This window comes from Paralichthys olivaceus, chromosome 24 (assembly GCF_024713975.1).
Source record: "Paralichthys olivaceus isolate ysfri-2021 chromosome 24, ASM2471397v2, whole genome shotgun sequence".
Lineage (NCBI taxonomy): Eukaryota > Metazoa > Chordata > Actinopteri > Pleuronectiformes > Paralichthyidae > Paralichthys > Paralichthys olivaceus.
Genome location: NC_091116.1, coordinates 3,518,088 through 3,536,560, shown reverse-complemented (window position 1 = coordinate 3,536,560; position 18,473 = coordinate 3,518,088). Strand labels below are relative to the sequence as shown.

Genomic DNA, 18,473 nt, shown 5'->3' with positions numbered 1-18,473 from the left:
AGTCCTCCATGGCATGCTATTTCATGTAAACACCGTTTCCTTTTACATGTGTCACAGACATTTCTTTTTTCTTTGATTAATGTTCGGGTTTCAAACATCCAAAACACAACCTTTTAGTTTGCACAAACTTGACTCGTTCTGCTATCAGCTTGTCTTTCTTGTCTGTCAACTTTCTACATGCATAAATGCCATGGTTTGACTTCTCACAAAAGACACACTCTTTAGCATCTGCCTTTACTTCATAGCTGCTTGCCAGTATTTTTGCACCAACACCTCTAGTCTTTGGTGTCTTCACCTTTTCACCATCACTAGACTTCAAAGCGTGAAGAGAGATTACTGGATTACATACTATCTTGACTTCAAATGTGTAAAACTAAAGAAACGGACTGAACGTTTGGAATTCCTTCCTTCCTTCTTCAGTCTGCATGACCTTTATGTTCCACCTGGCTCTTAACCAATCAGGAAACTTGGTGAGCATTTTTTGGATTTCACCACTGCAACTTCACAGCCCCGAAGAAAGTCTGAGAACTCTCTTAGTTCAGTGCTGTCATTTGGTCCTATCTTTGGCCATGTGTTGAAAAAAAAGGAGTTTCTATACCTTTCCTCCTGGATGTGCTATGCTGTATAGTATGCTGCATTTGTTCCGAACAGGAAGTAACTCTCACTAGCTTTCTTTGCAGGTCCGCCAACATACTTGCGGAGGTCGATTTTCTCATTTACTGGTATGTGTTTCCTGTCTACTAATGTTTGAAAGGACATTTTCCTTTGAACCTTTGTGGCTCTCCACTGAAAACAGAAGGATCTGGTACTGGGAGACTGGACTCTACTATTGCTGTGGCAAGTGCTATCTTCCTGATGAGCATCATTAGCAGGTTGCACCCTTGTAGCATTTGTGTCATCATAGCAGTTTGTACATGTGTGGCTTGTTGTGGTGGGTCCACGTGATGCACTGAAAGACTTATTTGACAGGTTACCCTTTACCCCAGTAAATACCCTTTATATTTACATCGAGGGGACCCTCTCTTCGGAGGCCGCCATGTTTTTTACATTAGTCCAGACTGAACAAACTAAACACCTTTTGAGTTTTTATGACAACTGAAGCTACCACTGGTTCTTTTTGATGTTTGGAAGGAGAGGGTGAGGTGAGGGTTGTTCAATTCAATTCAATTCAATTCAATTTTATTTATATAGCGCCAATTCATAATTTACATTATCTCAAGGCACTTTACATTTAAAGGTCAAGACCTTAAAACAATATTAACATAGAGAAACCCAACAGTTCCCACAATGAGCAAGCATAGGCGACTGTGGAGAGGAAAAACTCCCTCATTAACAGGGAGAAACCTCTGGCAGAACCAGGCTCAATGTGGGCGGTCATCTGCCTCGACCGGTTGGGGTGAGGAAAGGAAAGTAAGGGGGGAGGAAAGGAGAGATGGGTGGAAAGCGGGGGAGAGAAGAGAGAGATGAGGTGGAGAGAGAGAGACCGGGAACAATTGGGCACCAATCACTATCAGGGCTGACTATAACAATAACAATGTAGTGATCTACAACAGGATTAGATATATTAATGAATTACTGAGTTATTTTAATAAATGCTAACAATGGTGATGGTAGTCGTTGTTGTCCTGCAGTCCCGGTGCCGGAGTTATCTGAAACGAGATAGAGAGAAGAGCCAGAGGGACTATGGGAGGACAAAGTGACACTTTGACATGATGACATGTTAAAACTAATAAATAAATAAATAAACAGGTGTGGGGGGGCAGAGAGACAGAGGGAGGTGATGAAGTGCTCAGTGCATAATGGGAGTTCCCCCATCAGTCTAAACCTATAGCAGCACAACTAAGGGATGGTTCAGGACTCACCTGATCCAGAACTAACTATAGGCTTTGTCAAAGAGGAAGGTTTTTAGTTTTACTTTAAATGCTGAGACAGTGTCTGCCTCCCGAACCCAGAGTGGGAGCTGGTTCCATAGGAGAGGAGCCTGATAGCTAAATGTTCTACCTCCTGCTCTACTCTTACAGACTCTTGGAACCACTAGAGAGCCTGTGTTTTGGGAACGAAGTGATCTACTTGGATAATAAGGTGTTATCAGCTCTTTGATATATGAGGGGGCGTGATTGTTGAGGGCTTTAAAAGTGAGGAGCAGGATCTTGAATTCTATTCTAAATTTTACCGGGAGCCAATGTAAGGAAGCTAAGACAGGAGTGATATGATCTCTCCTTCTAGTTCCTGTCAGCACTCATGCTGCAGCATTTTGGACCAACTGGAGACTTTTAACAGTCTTCATGGAGCATCCTGCTAATAGAGAGTTGCAGTGATCTAATCTAGAGGTTACAAACGCGTGGACTAGTTTTTCAGCATCCTGCTTAGACAGGATGTTTCTAATTTTGGTAATATTGCGCAGATGGAAGAAAGCCGTCCAAGACACTAGTTTAATATGGGGGTCAAATGACATGTCTTGGTCGAACAACACTCCAAGGTTCCTCACAGTGGAGCTGGAATCACAGTGGAGCTGGAAGCCTTTCTTGGACGTTTCTGGAAGCTGGTGAAAGGAGAACTCAGGGAGCAGCTGATGTCTTATGCAGAAGATTTTAATGTAGACTTGATGCATCAAAGAGACCAGAAGGTGGAACAATATCAATCAATCAATCAAATGTATTTATATAGCATGGTATCACAACAAACAGTTGTCTCAGGGTGCTGCACAAAAGTCCAAGATCTTAAAAAAGACAAAATCCAACTTGTTTGACACCGAGCAAGCATGAGCAACAGCGGTAATTTAAAAAAGAGTTGAACTTGGTGCCTCTCTGTCTAGGCATCTGAGAGAGTGCAGTGCTAGTTTGCCCTTTATCTATAACCTGACCTTGGGCAGACACTATTCTCCTAATTGTGTATAGATGTGATGTAATATACACTGTATACATAATGAATATTGGCATGTACAGTAGAGTGTGAGGATGGTGAAAAATTCATTTTGATCATGAGATCGACACAAACCCTACCATCATAACAAAAACATTTACTGTACAATACAATGGATAAAACACAGTGAAAATTCAACATGAAGTGTCACACATCATGCATTCATTTGACCCCCCCTCTAACACCCAAAAGGGGGCTGTTGCAGGCAAACATCTCTCGGCCAATTTGAGTAAAAGTTCTTTGGCAAAAAATGTAGCCCTGCTAATTTTCAAGACGTTTTCAAAAATACAATATAGCATAACAATAATAACAAGTACAAATGAGACATATTTCTTGAACGTACTAGAACAATTATTGAGTCAAAACAATCCAATTAGATAAACCTAAATGTTAATCAGGAAAATTGTAATGACAACAACAAGATTTCTTCTGTCTTCTTTAGAGTAAACTAGTGTTTTTTTTTTAATCACCAGGGCTGCTCTCTGTTATATTCTTTTTTGTTCTCCAGAATGATCATCATTGATAAGCATTCATTATATTATATTATTATTATTATTATTATTATTATATATTAAGGCCAGTGATAAATAATGTACTACTATGTACATTGGAACACACAATATAAATCAACATACATTGACTTTTCAAACCCCAAATCACATTTAAACCTTTATCATTCAATTCAGTTCTAATTGTATAGTGCCAAATCTTACCTGTAATTCAGGGCGGGACCCTTTTCTCATATCCGTAATTCCATAACAATAGACCTTTTGGCCATGTCTCATATTAGATGAAACCCTAGCAACTGAGAGGGTGGTAACATGACCATACTTGATTACATGAGAACAATAAAACAATTGAAAAAACATATTAGATTTGACAACTTCAATCAAAAACTTAATCATATTAACTATCATCATAATAAACTAAGAGGCATTCAAAACAGAGTAAATTAGCTCCCTAGTATGATTCCAGCATATGTGAAACAAAACAAGCATCAAGAAAACTAGAAAGGAAGTGGCGCTCCGACAACTGTGTTGAAAATCTTCTATCCTGGAAAGATAGTCCTAAGGTATATAAGAAGGAACTCCACAACGCAAGAGTTGCCTATTACCCCACATTAATAGAAGAAAATAAAAACAACCACAGGTTTCTCTTCAACACTCTAGCCAGGCAGACAGAGAGTCGCAGCTCCATTGAACCCAGTATTCCTCCTTCCCTGAATGGGAAGGCTCTTTATGAACTTCTTTAACAATAAAATTATAAATATTATAAATAAAATCAACCATCTCCTGCCCTCAATTGATGCTAATATATTGTAATAAACCTTGTCTCAGATGTGACAATGTAGAGAGCTTGCACACAAGGATTTTACACACAATGAAAGGAGGAGGAAACCTGGAGTAATAGAAAATTATAACTTTATTATTTAATTCATACAGCCACAGTTTTGAACACAGGGTTAACTGATCACAGTCTGAGTCCTATACTCTCCCCCTAAGTGCCCCTGCATGGGCAAAAAACTAGTATGAGGTCCTGGCAATCTAATTCACACCACAATACAGTTACGCACTGCAACTCACACAGGAACTACACCCCCTCAGGGCACAACACACAATATTGTACCACAGTAAACATACTCACACGTGCTATCAGGGCACATAAAAGGCACCTGAGGATCTAATCAAGGTCCCTCAGCTGTTTTCCCCCACCTCGGTACTAGGCTTTAAGCGGGCCCTTAAAATTTATGACATTTAACATAATACACAAGGGACATAATGCACGTTATTTCCAGAAGAATTAATCTATTAAAACCACTTAACTCTCCAGGAGTTCAAGACCCGGGGGTGTGAGCTTTGGTGTTGGTCCGACTTTGGTCAAAGTCTGTTTTGGGGAACACCGCTTGTCCAGTGCAGCAAAGCGTCTCCGGATGTGCTGCAGGAGATCGTCTTCCACAGGCTGGAGAGCGGACAAAGGCACTCCTACTTGAACCTCCCCTTCCTGTCCAGCATCCTAGAGAGAGTTGTAGCCAATCAGCTGTGTTAGTAATGTATATGAAGACTTTCAGTCAGGGTTTAGAGCTTGTCACAGCACAGAGACAGCATGGCAAACGTTACTAATGACCTTCTAATAGCTTCAGATCAAGGGTTTGTGTCTGTCCTCGTTCTGTTAGATCTTAGTGCAGCATTCGACGCTATTGGATCATCACATTTAATGACAGAGGCAAGAACAGTTAATTGGCATAAAAGGCACCGCCCTAATTTGTTTAGAATCCTATTCATCTGATCGATTCCAATTTGTGCAAATTAATGATTCATCTGTGCACAACAAAGTTAACCACTATATTCCTCAGGGTTCTGTACTCGCTGATTAATTCATGTGATTTAACTCTGTGAGTTAATATCCAAGGCACTGACAGTATGTGAATAAGCCCCCAAGTAATACTGACTTAAAAGTACAGTGTGTAGATTGCATGTTGCAGCTGAACACCCCTCACCTCACCCTCTCTTTCTAAACATGAAAAAGAACCTGTGATAGCTTCAGTTGTCATAAAAACTCAAAAGGTGTTTAGTTTGTCCAGTCTGGACTCATGTAAAAAACATGGCGGCCTCCGTAGAGAGGGTCCCCTCGATGTAAATATAAAGTATTTAAATATAAAGGGTCTTTTCTGGGATAAAGAAAAACTACAATTCATACAATTTAGATGAAACAAACTAGTGAAACATCATGAGGATTATTCTACATTAAATTTTTGCCAATAGTTCCCTTTCACCTAAATCTTACACACTGGACCTTTAACATTTAAAATTGTCATTACTTTCTGATGACAGTTCTTTATGACTCTACTACTTCCTGTTTCTAATCAATACTAATGTGGTGATACTGGTCAGTCTATTATAATTATATACCATAAAACACAGCAGTTATAATGCAGGACTCTGACTTGTAATGTAAATCAGTGTAGTATTGATACACAACACAGAAATCAGTTTCAGCATTGTTTATATATATATATATATATATATATATATATATATCACAAATATTTGTTTTCAAATGTAAATACATAAGTTGTCAAACATACCTATGTCATTGTAAGTTTATTCTTCCCTGCTCTCTGACCAGAGTAATAGTTGGTCATGTTACTTAATCACTTAATCAATATTTGGAGGGCGGAACCATTCTTCTGTGCTGTTTGTAACCGAGTCTTTAGCTTCGGTACACCAGTTACGCTACCGTGTTCTCCGGAAGCAGCCTCTGTTGTTAATATTTTTCCACAATAAAAGCCTCGAATAGTCATATGATCTGTGCATGTGTTTCAGTTACAAAAGAGTTTTCTCTGTAAATAAAACATCGAATCAAATGGAGTCAACGTTTGATTGTAAACCACTGTTCCATAAGTATATTTGTATAAGACGTTCAACTCTAGAATGGTCTGTGACGGATGAATTTCCGGTGATATTGTAGCTGACTTGACCCAGGGAGCAAGCGACACGACTGGAACTCTTAAACAGAGAATTTTTTGTTTTGAGATGGCTTTGAAGATAAGACATGTCCGCCAGAAGCTTCACCACGAGGCAGTGAAGCTGGACAAGTGTTGCAGTCACGATGCGCCCACCGACTTAGCGTTGTCTCGGAAAACCCAGGACAAACACCACATGGTCCATCCACGTCCAGAGAACCACTGGACGGGCAATCAGGTCTGTTCCAAGAACTGTGCCACCGAACTGACTTTGATATTAGTGATCAAAGAACAAGTGGCGGAAGTTGTGAAGTTAATCAGTGTGTTACCGGCTAGTGTACCAATTTAACTTGTGAACTTTGTTTTCTTGTGAGCTTTTCGATGTAAATGCCAGCGCCACATAATCGCAGATTCGACATATTTATGAAAATTAGGCTTGCAAAATACTCACGTTAAAAATGCCACAACCATACATAAATATAAACTGTTTGCAAGACGAGTCGTTTGTGAAGACTGAAGACCAGGTCCAGCCAGCCGTTGCTTTAAAATAAATTATATGGCTGTCTATATGAGGTGTTACGGTAATAAATAAAAACCCAGTCAAACTGCAAATACAATAATAACAGTAATGATTAGAATGAGATATTATACAATATATGAATTACAAACAATATTACTTGTAGGTTAAATTTCACATAAATAAATAATTTATAATCAAATTTTTTGATTGATTGCTTTTTAAGATGGGCTTATTCATTTTAAGTGCCATAATATGGCTTTGCCAATGTTTGTCAATTTTGATGTGGATCAAATGAAAAAAATGGGGGCATTGCATGTTACAGTATAACACATAGTGATTGGAGTAAAGACATGGAAGGCACAGCTACTTGAAATTTAATGGCGAGACATCTTGTTTCGCCACCATGCTTAGGACACGGCCCCTGGGGAAAACAGAAGAACTTTTATTGTATGGCATCACCAACTCTTTTAGGCTCTCCTAACCAAATTTCACTTGGGGTGAGTAAATGGACTAGCCACAGAACACCAAAATGCAAAACGACATTTCCTGTTAGAACTAGTGGGCACTACGACTAGTATTAAATATTATCAATATGGATCTATTCAGTGTGGGATAATTGTGGTACATTTTGAGGCAGATTGGACGTTATAAGCACATTCTTTTTTTCTGGCGAATCATTGAAATTTCACCCCCTGACAAAAAAAGTCAGTGAAAATATAACTTATTGAAAAGTCATGACCAAATTTGAAGTCGATTGGATGAAATCTGTAGCAGGTGTCAAAACGCTAAAACTCACGCCAGATTTGTTTGTTCAATCCAAAATGCCCGACTTCATGGTGGGTGTAGTGAAGAGTGTCATGAGGATTTTTTGTGTGTCTTGGCATGATACACATGTGCGCCAAATTCTATTTCTCTCGGCGAAAGTAAATGAATAGAGACCCCGTCATTGAAAAGCCATTTATAGATGCACTTTCCCAACCACCTTAAAATACGTACATTTTCTGTGGACCTTACGCCCGCCTGCAAAATTTGGTGATGAAAAAAGATCAGTGTATTAATATGGAACAAATGTCTGATGCCTTTTTCATTCCATGTGCGGAGGTTGATTGTTTAAAAAGTCAAGATTTTTCCAGATTGGAATAAAATAATATAATTTTGCAATAGCAGTGTTTGGGATTTTGTGGAATTTCCACCAGGCTGTTTTGATAGACTGAGAAATGGTAAATCTGAAATGTGAATATCCTTGTTGGTTCACTCTCTAATCATGTTTTATCTGATTGATTCGGATGGATCCAACGTGTACTAAAGTTGATTTGCCAGGCAGTAGTGATAAAAATATTGTGCTTAAAGTCCTCCTTCTGTTAGGGTTTTTCTAAATTTGCCAATCTTATTTGTGGGGTCTTGTTTGATGACATTTTTTTATTTTGTTGCATTTATCATTCTGTTGAAGAGTGGTACTAGAATGGACCAGAACTGTTCCTAGAACTCAGCAGGGAAGCCACTGGTTCCTGGTGATTTATTATTGGGCATATGATTGAGAGCAGTGAGGAGTTAATTCTGTGTTATAGGTAAATCAAGTATGTTGGTTTGTTTGTTATTAAGAAGTGGTAAATCAATGTTATTGAGAAATGATTTGACGTCTTCCTGATTTGGGTCCTTTTCTAATGAGTAAAAGTTAAAAAATTGATAAATATTTCTGTAATTACAAACTTCCCCCTGGATCTGGAATGGTGGCGTGTTGAACATTGTTGTGAGCTGAGAATAGAGTATTCATTTGTGGTGATTTAAATGTAGTGTAGTCAGATTCTGAAAGGTGTGTTTCCTGTAATAAACATATGTCTGCTTAGATATTACGAATAGGTTATTAGTGAATGGACATTATAAGACTAATCGAGTGTGTTTGCATGCGTGCATGTGTGTGGCGCAGCAGAACCTGCAGACACAAAACAGAACAGGAACAAGAATAGGCAGATAAAAATCACAAGTAATGCATTACAAATAAACAACAAAATGCAGCATGGTGCGGAGCAAAGCACATATTGTATAGTACAGTGAGCCAGTGAGCCGTGCATAATACACTGCTCCAAAAAATGAATGGAACAATGAAATCACACATCAGATCTTGATGAATGAATTGTTCAACTTTAAAATCTTTACTGATTGAACATTGTGTAATTTGTTGAGAACAAAATGACGTAACAACGGTCAATGGAAACAAAATCATCAACCCATTAAGGGCAGGATTCAAAACCACACCTAAAATCAAAGTCAAATCCCATTTATCCATGAACATAACTTATTTGCCAAAAACAAAAGCAGGTTCCATTGAGTTGGACATGTGGATTTTACAATTAATTAAAATGATCTGTTTTTGGCTCAATTTTGCCAGCATGAAAGTTTATGGTTAGGGTTGTGGCTGGGGTGTGTTAATGAGATCTGTCCAACACTGGAGGATTCTAAGGGGTGGGGGGCACCACACAAGCCGTAGACGAGGGAACACTGCACTGGAATACATGCATTAAACACGTTGTAGGCTACATATACACACACAATGCCAGACATTTCTATGAAATTACAAAGTACTTTCAGCGTGGAATTCCATTATTACACAACTATTTCAACTACTTATTTAACTCGTAGAGTTTTATTATGAAGTTGCACGGAGTACAGATGATGTTTATCTGTAATTTACATAACCCCACAGCCCCTGGCAGAGAGCCACTTCCCGACTGGAATCTTTGCTGGCACTAAAATCACCCCAGAAGCTCTGGTACAAACCCTGAAGTGTAAGGAAACTCCAGATACACCCAAACTTGGCAGAGAAGGTAAGATGTGCGACGTTTATCATTATTAATGCAAAATTGCAAACAGCATCCTTGCTGTCAGGGATTAAAGGGGTAGTTCACCCAAAAATGAAACTAACTTAAGCTAAAAACATGGTGTAAATGAACTCGTTTTGATTCAAATGTGAATGTTGGGGCTTGCGGACACTTGTATGACATCACACAAGCAGCATGGAGGCATGTTATGTGTTTTCTGTTGTTTTATTACGTCTGAAGTCTCGGTCACCAGTTACTTCAATTAGATAATGAGTGAAGTTTCATTTTTCGGCGAACTATCCCTTTAAAGTTGCTCAAATAAATCAAGAAATTGACATTTAAGGGTTGAATAGATAGGATTTATGAAAATAATATTACATTAAATAACTGTCACTATATCTTCAAACTCTTACTGTATAAAAGACAGATAATCTGTGAAACAATCTTTTGGCTCCTCCTGCCTCGAATGCCGTTTGCAAGAATACAGAGCTCCCGATGAAAAACTACCAATCACAGCTGTAAGGTGTCTCTAATGCACTCGAATGTCAGTTAATCCATATAAATAACATTTCTGAAAATATGCCACAGTCAGCCAATGAGGCTAATTTTCATCTGAAGTCCCTGGGTAGGCAATAAAAGTGCATATGTTAAGAATAAAAGCATTGAAAATACAGACAAATTGTGGTTGTGAAAACTATAGAGACACAAGCTTTGGCTGAGCGGTAGAGTGGTCATCCTCCAACCAGAAGGTCGGCAGTTCAATTCCCCAGTCTTTTCCCATCTGCATGCCGAAGTGTCCTTCGGCAAGATGCTGAACCCTGTATTGCCCCTTATAGAACAAAAAAGTGCTGCTAATAGATGCACTGTAAGAATGTGGGTATGAATGGCAAACTGTACTGTAAAGTGCTTTGAGTGGTCATCAAGACTAGAAAAGCTCTATATAAATACAAACCATTTACCATTTAACCATTTACATAAAAGCATGAGCAACAGCTCTTAAAATACACTGAAAGCACCCACATCCCTGTAAGCACACACAACAATATCTGGGCATGCTTCTGATGAGTTGGCTGATGGTGTCCTGGGGGATCTCCTCCCAGACCTAGATCAGGGCATCACTGAGCTCCTGCACACTCTTTGGCGGTACTTGGCGGCGTTGGATGCACCAATACATAATGTCCCATAGACGCTCAATTGGATTTAGGTCAGGGGAACGAGAGGGCCAGTCAATGGCATAGATGCCTTCGTCATCAAGGAACTGCCTACACACTCTGTCCACATGAGGCCGGGCATTGTCCTGCACCAGGAAGAACCCGGGGCCCACTGCACCAGTGTATGAAGAGAACAGGGCTCCAATGGCAGACCTGCCTATTCTGATGTTCTTTGGCAAATGCCAGTCAAGCTGCACGGTGCTGGGCTGTGAGCACAGGACCTACTAGAGGTTGTCGGGCCTAGGGATGTCACGATATGAAATTCTGGTGCCACCATTATTGTCAGAGGAAATATCACGGTTTCACGATATTCTACGATATGTTATTGACACTATAGAAGGAAAAAGACACACAACTAGGGATGTCATGATATGAAATTTTGGTGCCACTATTGTCGATACTATAGAAGAAAAAAGACTCACAACAAGCAATATATAGCTAATAGATAGCTAATAATATAGCTTATTTTCATCAACTTTATCCAGTTAGTTTTTATAGTGTAACGTTTATCTATTTAAAAGTAATTTATGTAAGCTATTTTATTTAGTTGCCTTATTGTGGAAGGTTGGTCACTAAATTTGTGTTCTCCTGTCATAAGCTGTGTATCTGTATGGGAGTTTTATTTTGTAGGGTCAGCAACAGAAGTTGTTCTGTTATGGGAGTGAATTTTGACTAGTTTTGAAAAACTAAACATGTCCTGGTTCAAGCCACATTCTTCATGTCCTTATTATACTATTACCTTTCATTATAGGTGAATTAAATTCTCGGCTACTTGTATAATGGTTAATAAGAAGAGAGAGAGGGGGGTGTGTGTCAGCTGTTCCTGACACACACACACACACACACACACACACGAGAGGCAGGACACCATAGTTAGACATCGTAAGTTTTAAAATTCTTACGATTACATACGAACTGCGGCTATCGCAAAACCGGTTAATCCCAACAATCCCATGCCACCCTCATGGAGACTGTTTCTGACAGGAATACCTGCAATCCACACCTGTAGCCTGCTGGAGGTAATTTTGTATGGCTCTGGCACTCCTCCTGTTCCTCCTCGCACAAAGGAGCAGATACTGGTCCTGCTGCTGGGTTGATTCCCTTCTACAGCCCTGTTCAGCTCTCCTTGTGTTACTGCCGGTGTCCTGGTATCTCCTCCTTGCCCTTGAGATTGTGCTGGGAGACACAGCAAACCCTCTTGCGACCGCACGTGTGAATGTGCCTTCCTGGAGGAGCTGGACTACCTGTGCAACCTGATTGGGCTGCAGATGCTGCCTGATGCTGCCAGTAATGACTGGCAGTACACAAAACTAAAGGAGAATGTTTTCAACATTTTCATTGATTTCTCAGAGAATAATTCATTTAAAACATCTTAAAACTAAATCTAAACTAAATCATTAAACACAAATTTTGTAATTGTTTTTTTGTCCCTGTCCTCATTCGTTTGTTGTGATTTTTTAACATTTGCTATTTTTTTTAAGTATTCCAGTTGGATGTTGTTTTATTAGGCTTCGTCACAGCCCACAGAGAAAAAACGGAATATCTGTAATGTTATTTAGTTTTGTTTTCTTTAAACATCTTGAAAATCAGTAATCTGCTCTGTGATGGTTCATGGGAAAATTAGACATTCTTTATCTGTTTTCCTTTTTTTTGACATTTGCCATGATGCTTATCATTTTCTCATTGTCACAGGTCCTGACAGAGCTCTGATAGGGCGTCAGCCAGCCAAGAAAGAAAAAATGAATGAGAGAAGGGAGAAGTGGCTGAAAAGTAAGTTTTTATCAACACCCTGCACTTCAGGAGGGATGTATTAAATTCCAATATGTTTGACTTGACATCCTTGCTTCTGGGTATTTCTACCCTACTCTACTTTTTTATTGCTTTAGTTCCCTTTATCAGACATTTAGCATTCACAGACACTCTCAATAATGAATGTAAGCTAATTCAGCTCTAATGAAGAGGACCAGTTCATTGAGATGACATCTGACGCCACCCTGAGGCTGAGGTTTACAGCACAGACACTGAGTGAATTCTGGCTTTGTGTGAAGAGGGAGCATCCACTCATAGAGCAGAGGGCTAGGCTCAACATTAAACATGACTTAAGAGTGGCATTATCAAGCCTACAACCCTGTTTTGAAAAGATGTGCAGTGCAAAACTGTCTCATTGCACTTATGCAGTGATATGGCTTGAGTTCTCACATTGTGGGGAGGGAAAACAGCATGTGTTCTTTTTGGTTGCAGATTGAACTTTATTCACAAAGTGATTGTAAACGTAATTTATTTCTTCCCTATTTTTGAAAAAGTACAGACTGATGGAGAAATGTAGTGAGAAATGTCACAAAAACTACTTAAATTAAGTTGAACTCTATTGTTATCTTTGTAGCAAAGAAATTACTGAATGTAATGTTCATGTGTATGTTATTATTAAGTCAAACCATTTTAGCATTATTTTGTTGGGGCACAGGTGGGGCATGAAAAATATTCTTCCTCCAAAGTGTGGCATGACAGAAAAGGTTTGAGAACCACTGCCATAATCCCATTTGCAGGAGGCTGCTGTCAAACTGGGGGCCCTTCATGAGCTGCCAATCAGTCCGTCTTCATTCAAATCTACCTGGATTATACCAAAAAGTAAAATTTATCAGATGATTCTATTATGGTCACTGACGCAGGGAGGCTCTTTATTAGCTGTATTTGAACACAGCTTTTGTAAACGCTAAATACCCAATTGAAGAATTTCACTGACATTCACCACGGCTTCATCTCTAATTTTGGTGTTTATTCTACAAGGTAATTTGCTCCCTCTCTTTGTACTGTCAGAGATCAGCTTCATCAAACAGGCCCAACAGGAGCAGGCAGCCAAGGCCCACAGGCAGGCCATGCCCGTGGTTGGAGACCTGAGACCGCTGGTAGACGCCCTGCCAGATCTCTGTCCATTTAATGGCCCAACTACTGCCACAATCTCCACTGCTCGTCGCATGAGCAGAAAAAACAAAATGTGAGTGCCACTCAGTAGACATCAAGTGTCAGTGTCAGCTGTTGACTTCCATGCATGGTCCTCCATAATTCTCACATTTTTTGTCCTTAAGACTAGGGATAACACAAAAAAAGTAAAAAGGCGTTTTCAGACAGCAGCACATACTGCGTATACAGAAAAGTTGTTGTTGCAACGTTATTTGTGTAAAAACATGGTTGGGACTAAATTTGGATTTCAGAATAGTTGGATATGCTACTGTTAGATTTGATAGGAGGGAAGGAGTAGGTGTGCTACATTTATAAGGGAAGATATGTCATTTAGGGAGATAAGTGTAGGGAATGAGCAAGAATATATTACAGTAGACATACAGACAAGTGAGTGAGAGTTTGTTATTAATTATTACAATCATTTTTTAATTCAAGAGTTGGATAAGCAAATTGAAGGGCTGGATTGTAACAGGGTGTTGGTATGTGTGGACTTTAATGCTCATAGTGCATTGTGGGGAGGGAAAACAGTGGGAGATTTTTGAAGAATTGCTAGAAGGAAAAGGTATGGTTTGTCCAAATGAAGGTAAAGGGACTAGATTAGATGTACACACAGGGAACACATCAGCACGAGAACTTACCTTGATATCAATGAATGTAGCAGGAATATGCAAGTGGGATGAATCAGAGGAAGGCAGTGATAATTTTTCCAGTGTATATATTTGAGAAATACATGGATAAAATAGACTTAGATTGAGATTTTGAGGAGATTGATAAACATTTTAAAACAGTAATTGTAGATGCTCTGTGAAGCAGTCAATTTCTAGCAGTAAAGGAAGTATGAAGACAAAGGCAGTTCCTTGATGGACAGATGACTGGCAAAGTAGTGAAAGAGAGGAAAGAAGCTCTCAGGATCTTAAGAAGAACTCATACTATGCAGAATATAAGGGGAGCATGAGGGGAATCAGAAGGGAATGGTAGTATGCAGTACTGAAGATGGGGAAGGATGCAGCAGTGTCTGATGAAGAGAAGGAAGAAATTAAAATCCATAGTTCTGATAACTTGACTGAAGAAGTAGAAAAGAATGAAGAAGAACATGCTCCCTGATGGGTGCAATTGGCAATGGACTAAGAAGGGGAAGAAGAAGAAGCAGATCCAGTAGATGGCTGTAATGCACCTTGACATTGGTTGCCACCAATAAACCACACAGGAGAAGAAGGATACAAATCAGTAGATGGTGGTAATGCACCTTGAAAAAACTAAAAAAACAAAACCAGAGACGTGGAGAGATTGGTCGAGCATTCAGTAAGAAGAGGCTGATCCAATGGCAGTAATGCATCTTGATGTTGGTTGCCACCCACCAATAAGCCGAGCAGAAGTAGAAGGAAAGGAATTTGGAAAATCTATGCATCTGCCTGGTATTGCAGAAATAGTGCAACAGCACAGTAGATGGTAATGCACCTTGACATTGGTTGCAAACCCCAGGCTGTCAGGTTTATGTCGATTCAATGCAGTTGGCATTCAGTGCACATTTCTGAAGAGTTGTCGAAAATTCTACTCCCCAGTAAAGCATAAATCTCAATTAACCTTTACAATTATCTAAAAATCATCATGTCAGATAAAGGCTATACTTTGTTAAACAGTAGAAATACTTTTTCTTAGATTCTAAACCTGTATTCAATTCAATAAAATTGTATTTCTATAGCCCATATTCACAAATCACAATTTGTCTCATAGGGCTTTAACAAGGTGTGACATCCTCTGTTCTTAACCCTCAACAAGAATAAGACTACCCCAAAAAAAGGGGGAAAAAATGTAGAAACCTCAGACAGCCACATGTGAGGATCCTTCTCCCAGGACGGACAGAAGTGCAATAGATGCCACATGTAATTGAGAGCATCAGAAGTAGTTACAGCATTGACTAGAATAAACAGTGTGTAGCGTAATGGAAGGTACATTAATTGTGGAATTATTGTTAATAATGGTAGAGTACCTGAGTAGACATATTGTATATCAGTCCACGATCACCTGCCACCTCGATTATGGTCCACCACCACTATCCACCATCAGATGCCAACACGATACAGGATCCACCATTACTATTATGATCGGCCAGCACGATACAGAATCTGCCATTACAATCACGATCTCTGATTCGCGATCCAACATCCTAATTCACGATGTGGCCGCCCGCAGTTGCGACCCTGGATCTGCAAACGATAAGGCGTAGGGGCACAGTAATAATGTATGTAATGAAGAGACATTCAATTCTGTAACGTGATAAGGAGGGAGAAGAGGACAGAGAAGCTCCATGTGTCAGAAGTAAAAGAAAGTATATAAAACATTGCTTAGACACTGTTATTAAAACATAACAAAAATATTACAACAATGTCAGAATATTGATTACATCACACTCTCACCCCCCAATTTGACATTTAACATTAATTTTGTAACACACAGCTTTCCCATACACATGGGGTACTAGGAGCTCACTAAAGCTACTAGTAGTTTCAGGAGGCTGTTATTAAGATGAAAAGGAATCTTAATCTTAATAAGTGAATTGGCTGAAATAGCATTATTTAATTCAAGCATGGGAAGCTTTGTGCCTCTGTAGGAGACACTAAGGGGTCTGACAAAGTGGTGACATTTGATGCTCCTAGAATGAGAGCAGTTTGATAATTAATTATTTCTCACAGCATTGTAATAGAGGCAAATCATATCCCATTAACAGTTTGTTCATATGTATCCTAAATGTATCAGTCTTCAATACACATGTTAAAGACATCTGTATGATGTCATATCCCATGTCTTAGTTCTCTCTGTTATCATTTTCCTGTGTCCCCTCTCTCGTCAGGCCAGTGAAGAGGCCTGAGCCAACCGATTTCAGTCAGATGAAGCAGTCACAAAAACGCAAACTCCTGTAAGCAGCTTTTTCCTCCTTTTTTCTTCACTCTGTGGTTCATTCCAAATTCCTACACAAATAGCAGTGAATTTCCAAACCTCTTAAAAGTGGTATGTTTTGCTGTTATTACAGAGAAACCGAGAGCAGCCGCTTCAGTGACGTTATAAAGACACTCTGTGGAAAAACGAACCCTCTGGCTGATATTGGTGAGCAGTTAAGGAAGAGGATGAGGCAGGAGGAAGAGCACAGTCCGTGCTAACAGCAGCAACAGCAAATGTTAAACTGGGAGAGAATAAAGCGCTTCCACAGACTCAAATCATTGAATCCCAACAGGACCCTGTCCTCTCTAGTTAAAGAAGAGGAAGAACCTGAAAACTGGTACTCTTGTCAGTTACACATCGGATGCTGAGGATACTGACAAGTACTTAATAAAGATGCAAAGACTGGTGGCATTGAGTCAAATGTCAAAATGGTGGCTTATGCACATTTTTTCGCAATAATAAAATTTTCAATTCATTTAAAGCTCATTTAAGGTGTATTTTCTACAACAGTCAGCACAGCACTGGTTTAGAAGGCCAGGAAAGTCACAAACCGCTAGTATGCATTGCAACTCATCTCACGTGATGCTACTTCGTCAATCAAATATGTGAATTCTGATGAGCAGCAAATGGCAAAAAAAGTTTTTAATAAAAAGCAGACATCCTATTACATGTTTATTCTTCCGAGGGGCAGTTCAAAAATCGGTATGGAGTGATTGTTAAAAGCAGCAATGTCAAACAAAACCAAACAATACAAGTCCCAATTTAATCTTGGCAGGACAAGCTAGAGCTCACTTCTCTTACTGAACAAGAAATAGTGGGAGTGGTCTAAGAAATAGTCAGTCAACACATCAATCAATCAGTCAATCAAATTGTATTTGTTTAGCCCATATTCACAAATCACAATATGTCTCATAGGGCTTTAACAAGATGTTACATCCTCTGCCCTATCCATCGACATGATCCACTGCAGCCATCAGGATCCAAAATCAGCTGCCAACTCCATCATGGTCCACCGCTACTATCAGATGCCAGCACGATACAGGATCCGCCATTGTGATCACGATCTCTGATTCGCGATCCACCATAAGCCTGTTTTCTAAGAGCACCTACACAATAATTACTATTTCAGAGAGTGAGGTCATTGTTTTTTCAGAACAAGATAGACACAAGACACAAGGTCTGACCAGCAGATGCACAACAGAGGTCACAAACCAAAAAGACCACTTCACTGGACTTCGAACAGCACATCAAAAACGATCTTTCCCCCTTTTTCATGGACGGGTAACACAACTGGTCTTGGTTACGGTAGGCTAAGCAAAGGACTGTTTAATCCTATTTCTATTTCATGTGATGTTTATAAGTTTGACTTGTGTTGTGATATTTTGTAATATGTTATTTGAAAGTTAATGTTAGTTCTGTTATGCTGATCACTTTCTTTGCATGCATCTAACTACTTTCTTTAACCTGGCACCAACAACTCACACACTCATCTCCACAAACTTATCACGTACATGTGATCTCACATGTACGTGATAGTTGATCTTTGCTACCTACTGATGTGGTAATTTTGGTTATAGTTATTTGTTTAATTATTAATTCCAAATTTGCAGTCAGTAATTTCTTAGACTTAATCAATA

The 18,473-nt window shown here is 39.3% G+C and overlaps 1 protein-coding gene and 1 pseudogene across 1 annotated transcript; one reads left to right on the top strand and one right to left on the bottom strand.

The window, feature by feature from the left end:
* Nucleotides 1-110: 110 nt before the first annotated feature.
* Nucleotides 111-9,125, bottom strand: LOC138406936 (uncharacterized; annotated as a pseudogene).
* slx9 (SLX9 ribosome biogenesis factor) lies at nucleotides 6,188-17,317 on the top strand. Its single transcript, XM_020103841.2, has 6 exons — nucleotides 6,188-6,623; nucleotides 9,610-9,730; nucleotides 12,628-12,705; nucleotides 13,753-13,930; nucleotides 16,748-16,813; nucleotides 16,928-17,317. The coding sequence occupies exons 1-6, from the start codon at nucleotides 6,456-6,458 to the stop codon at nucleotides 17,052-17,054; spliced, it is 738 nt and encodes a 245-aa protein (XP_019959400.1). The 5' UTR covers nucleotides 6,188-6,455; the 3' UTR covers nucleotides 17,055-17,317.
* The last annotated feature ends 1,156 nt before the right edge of the window (nucleotides 17,318-18,473 follow it).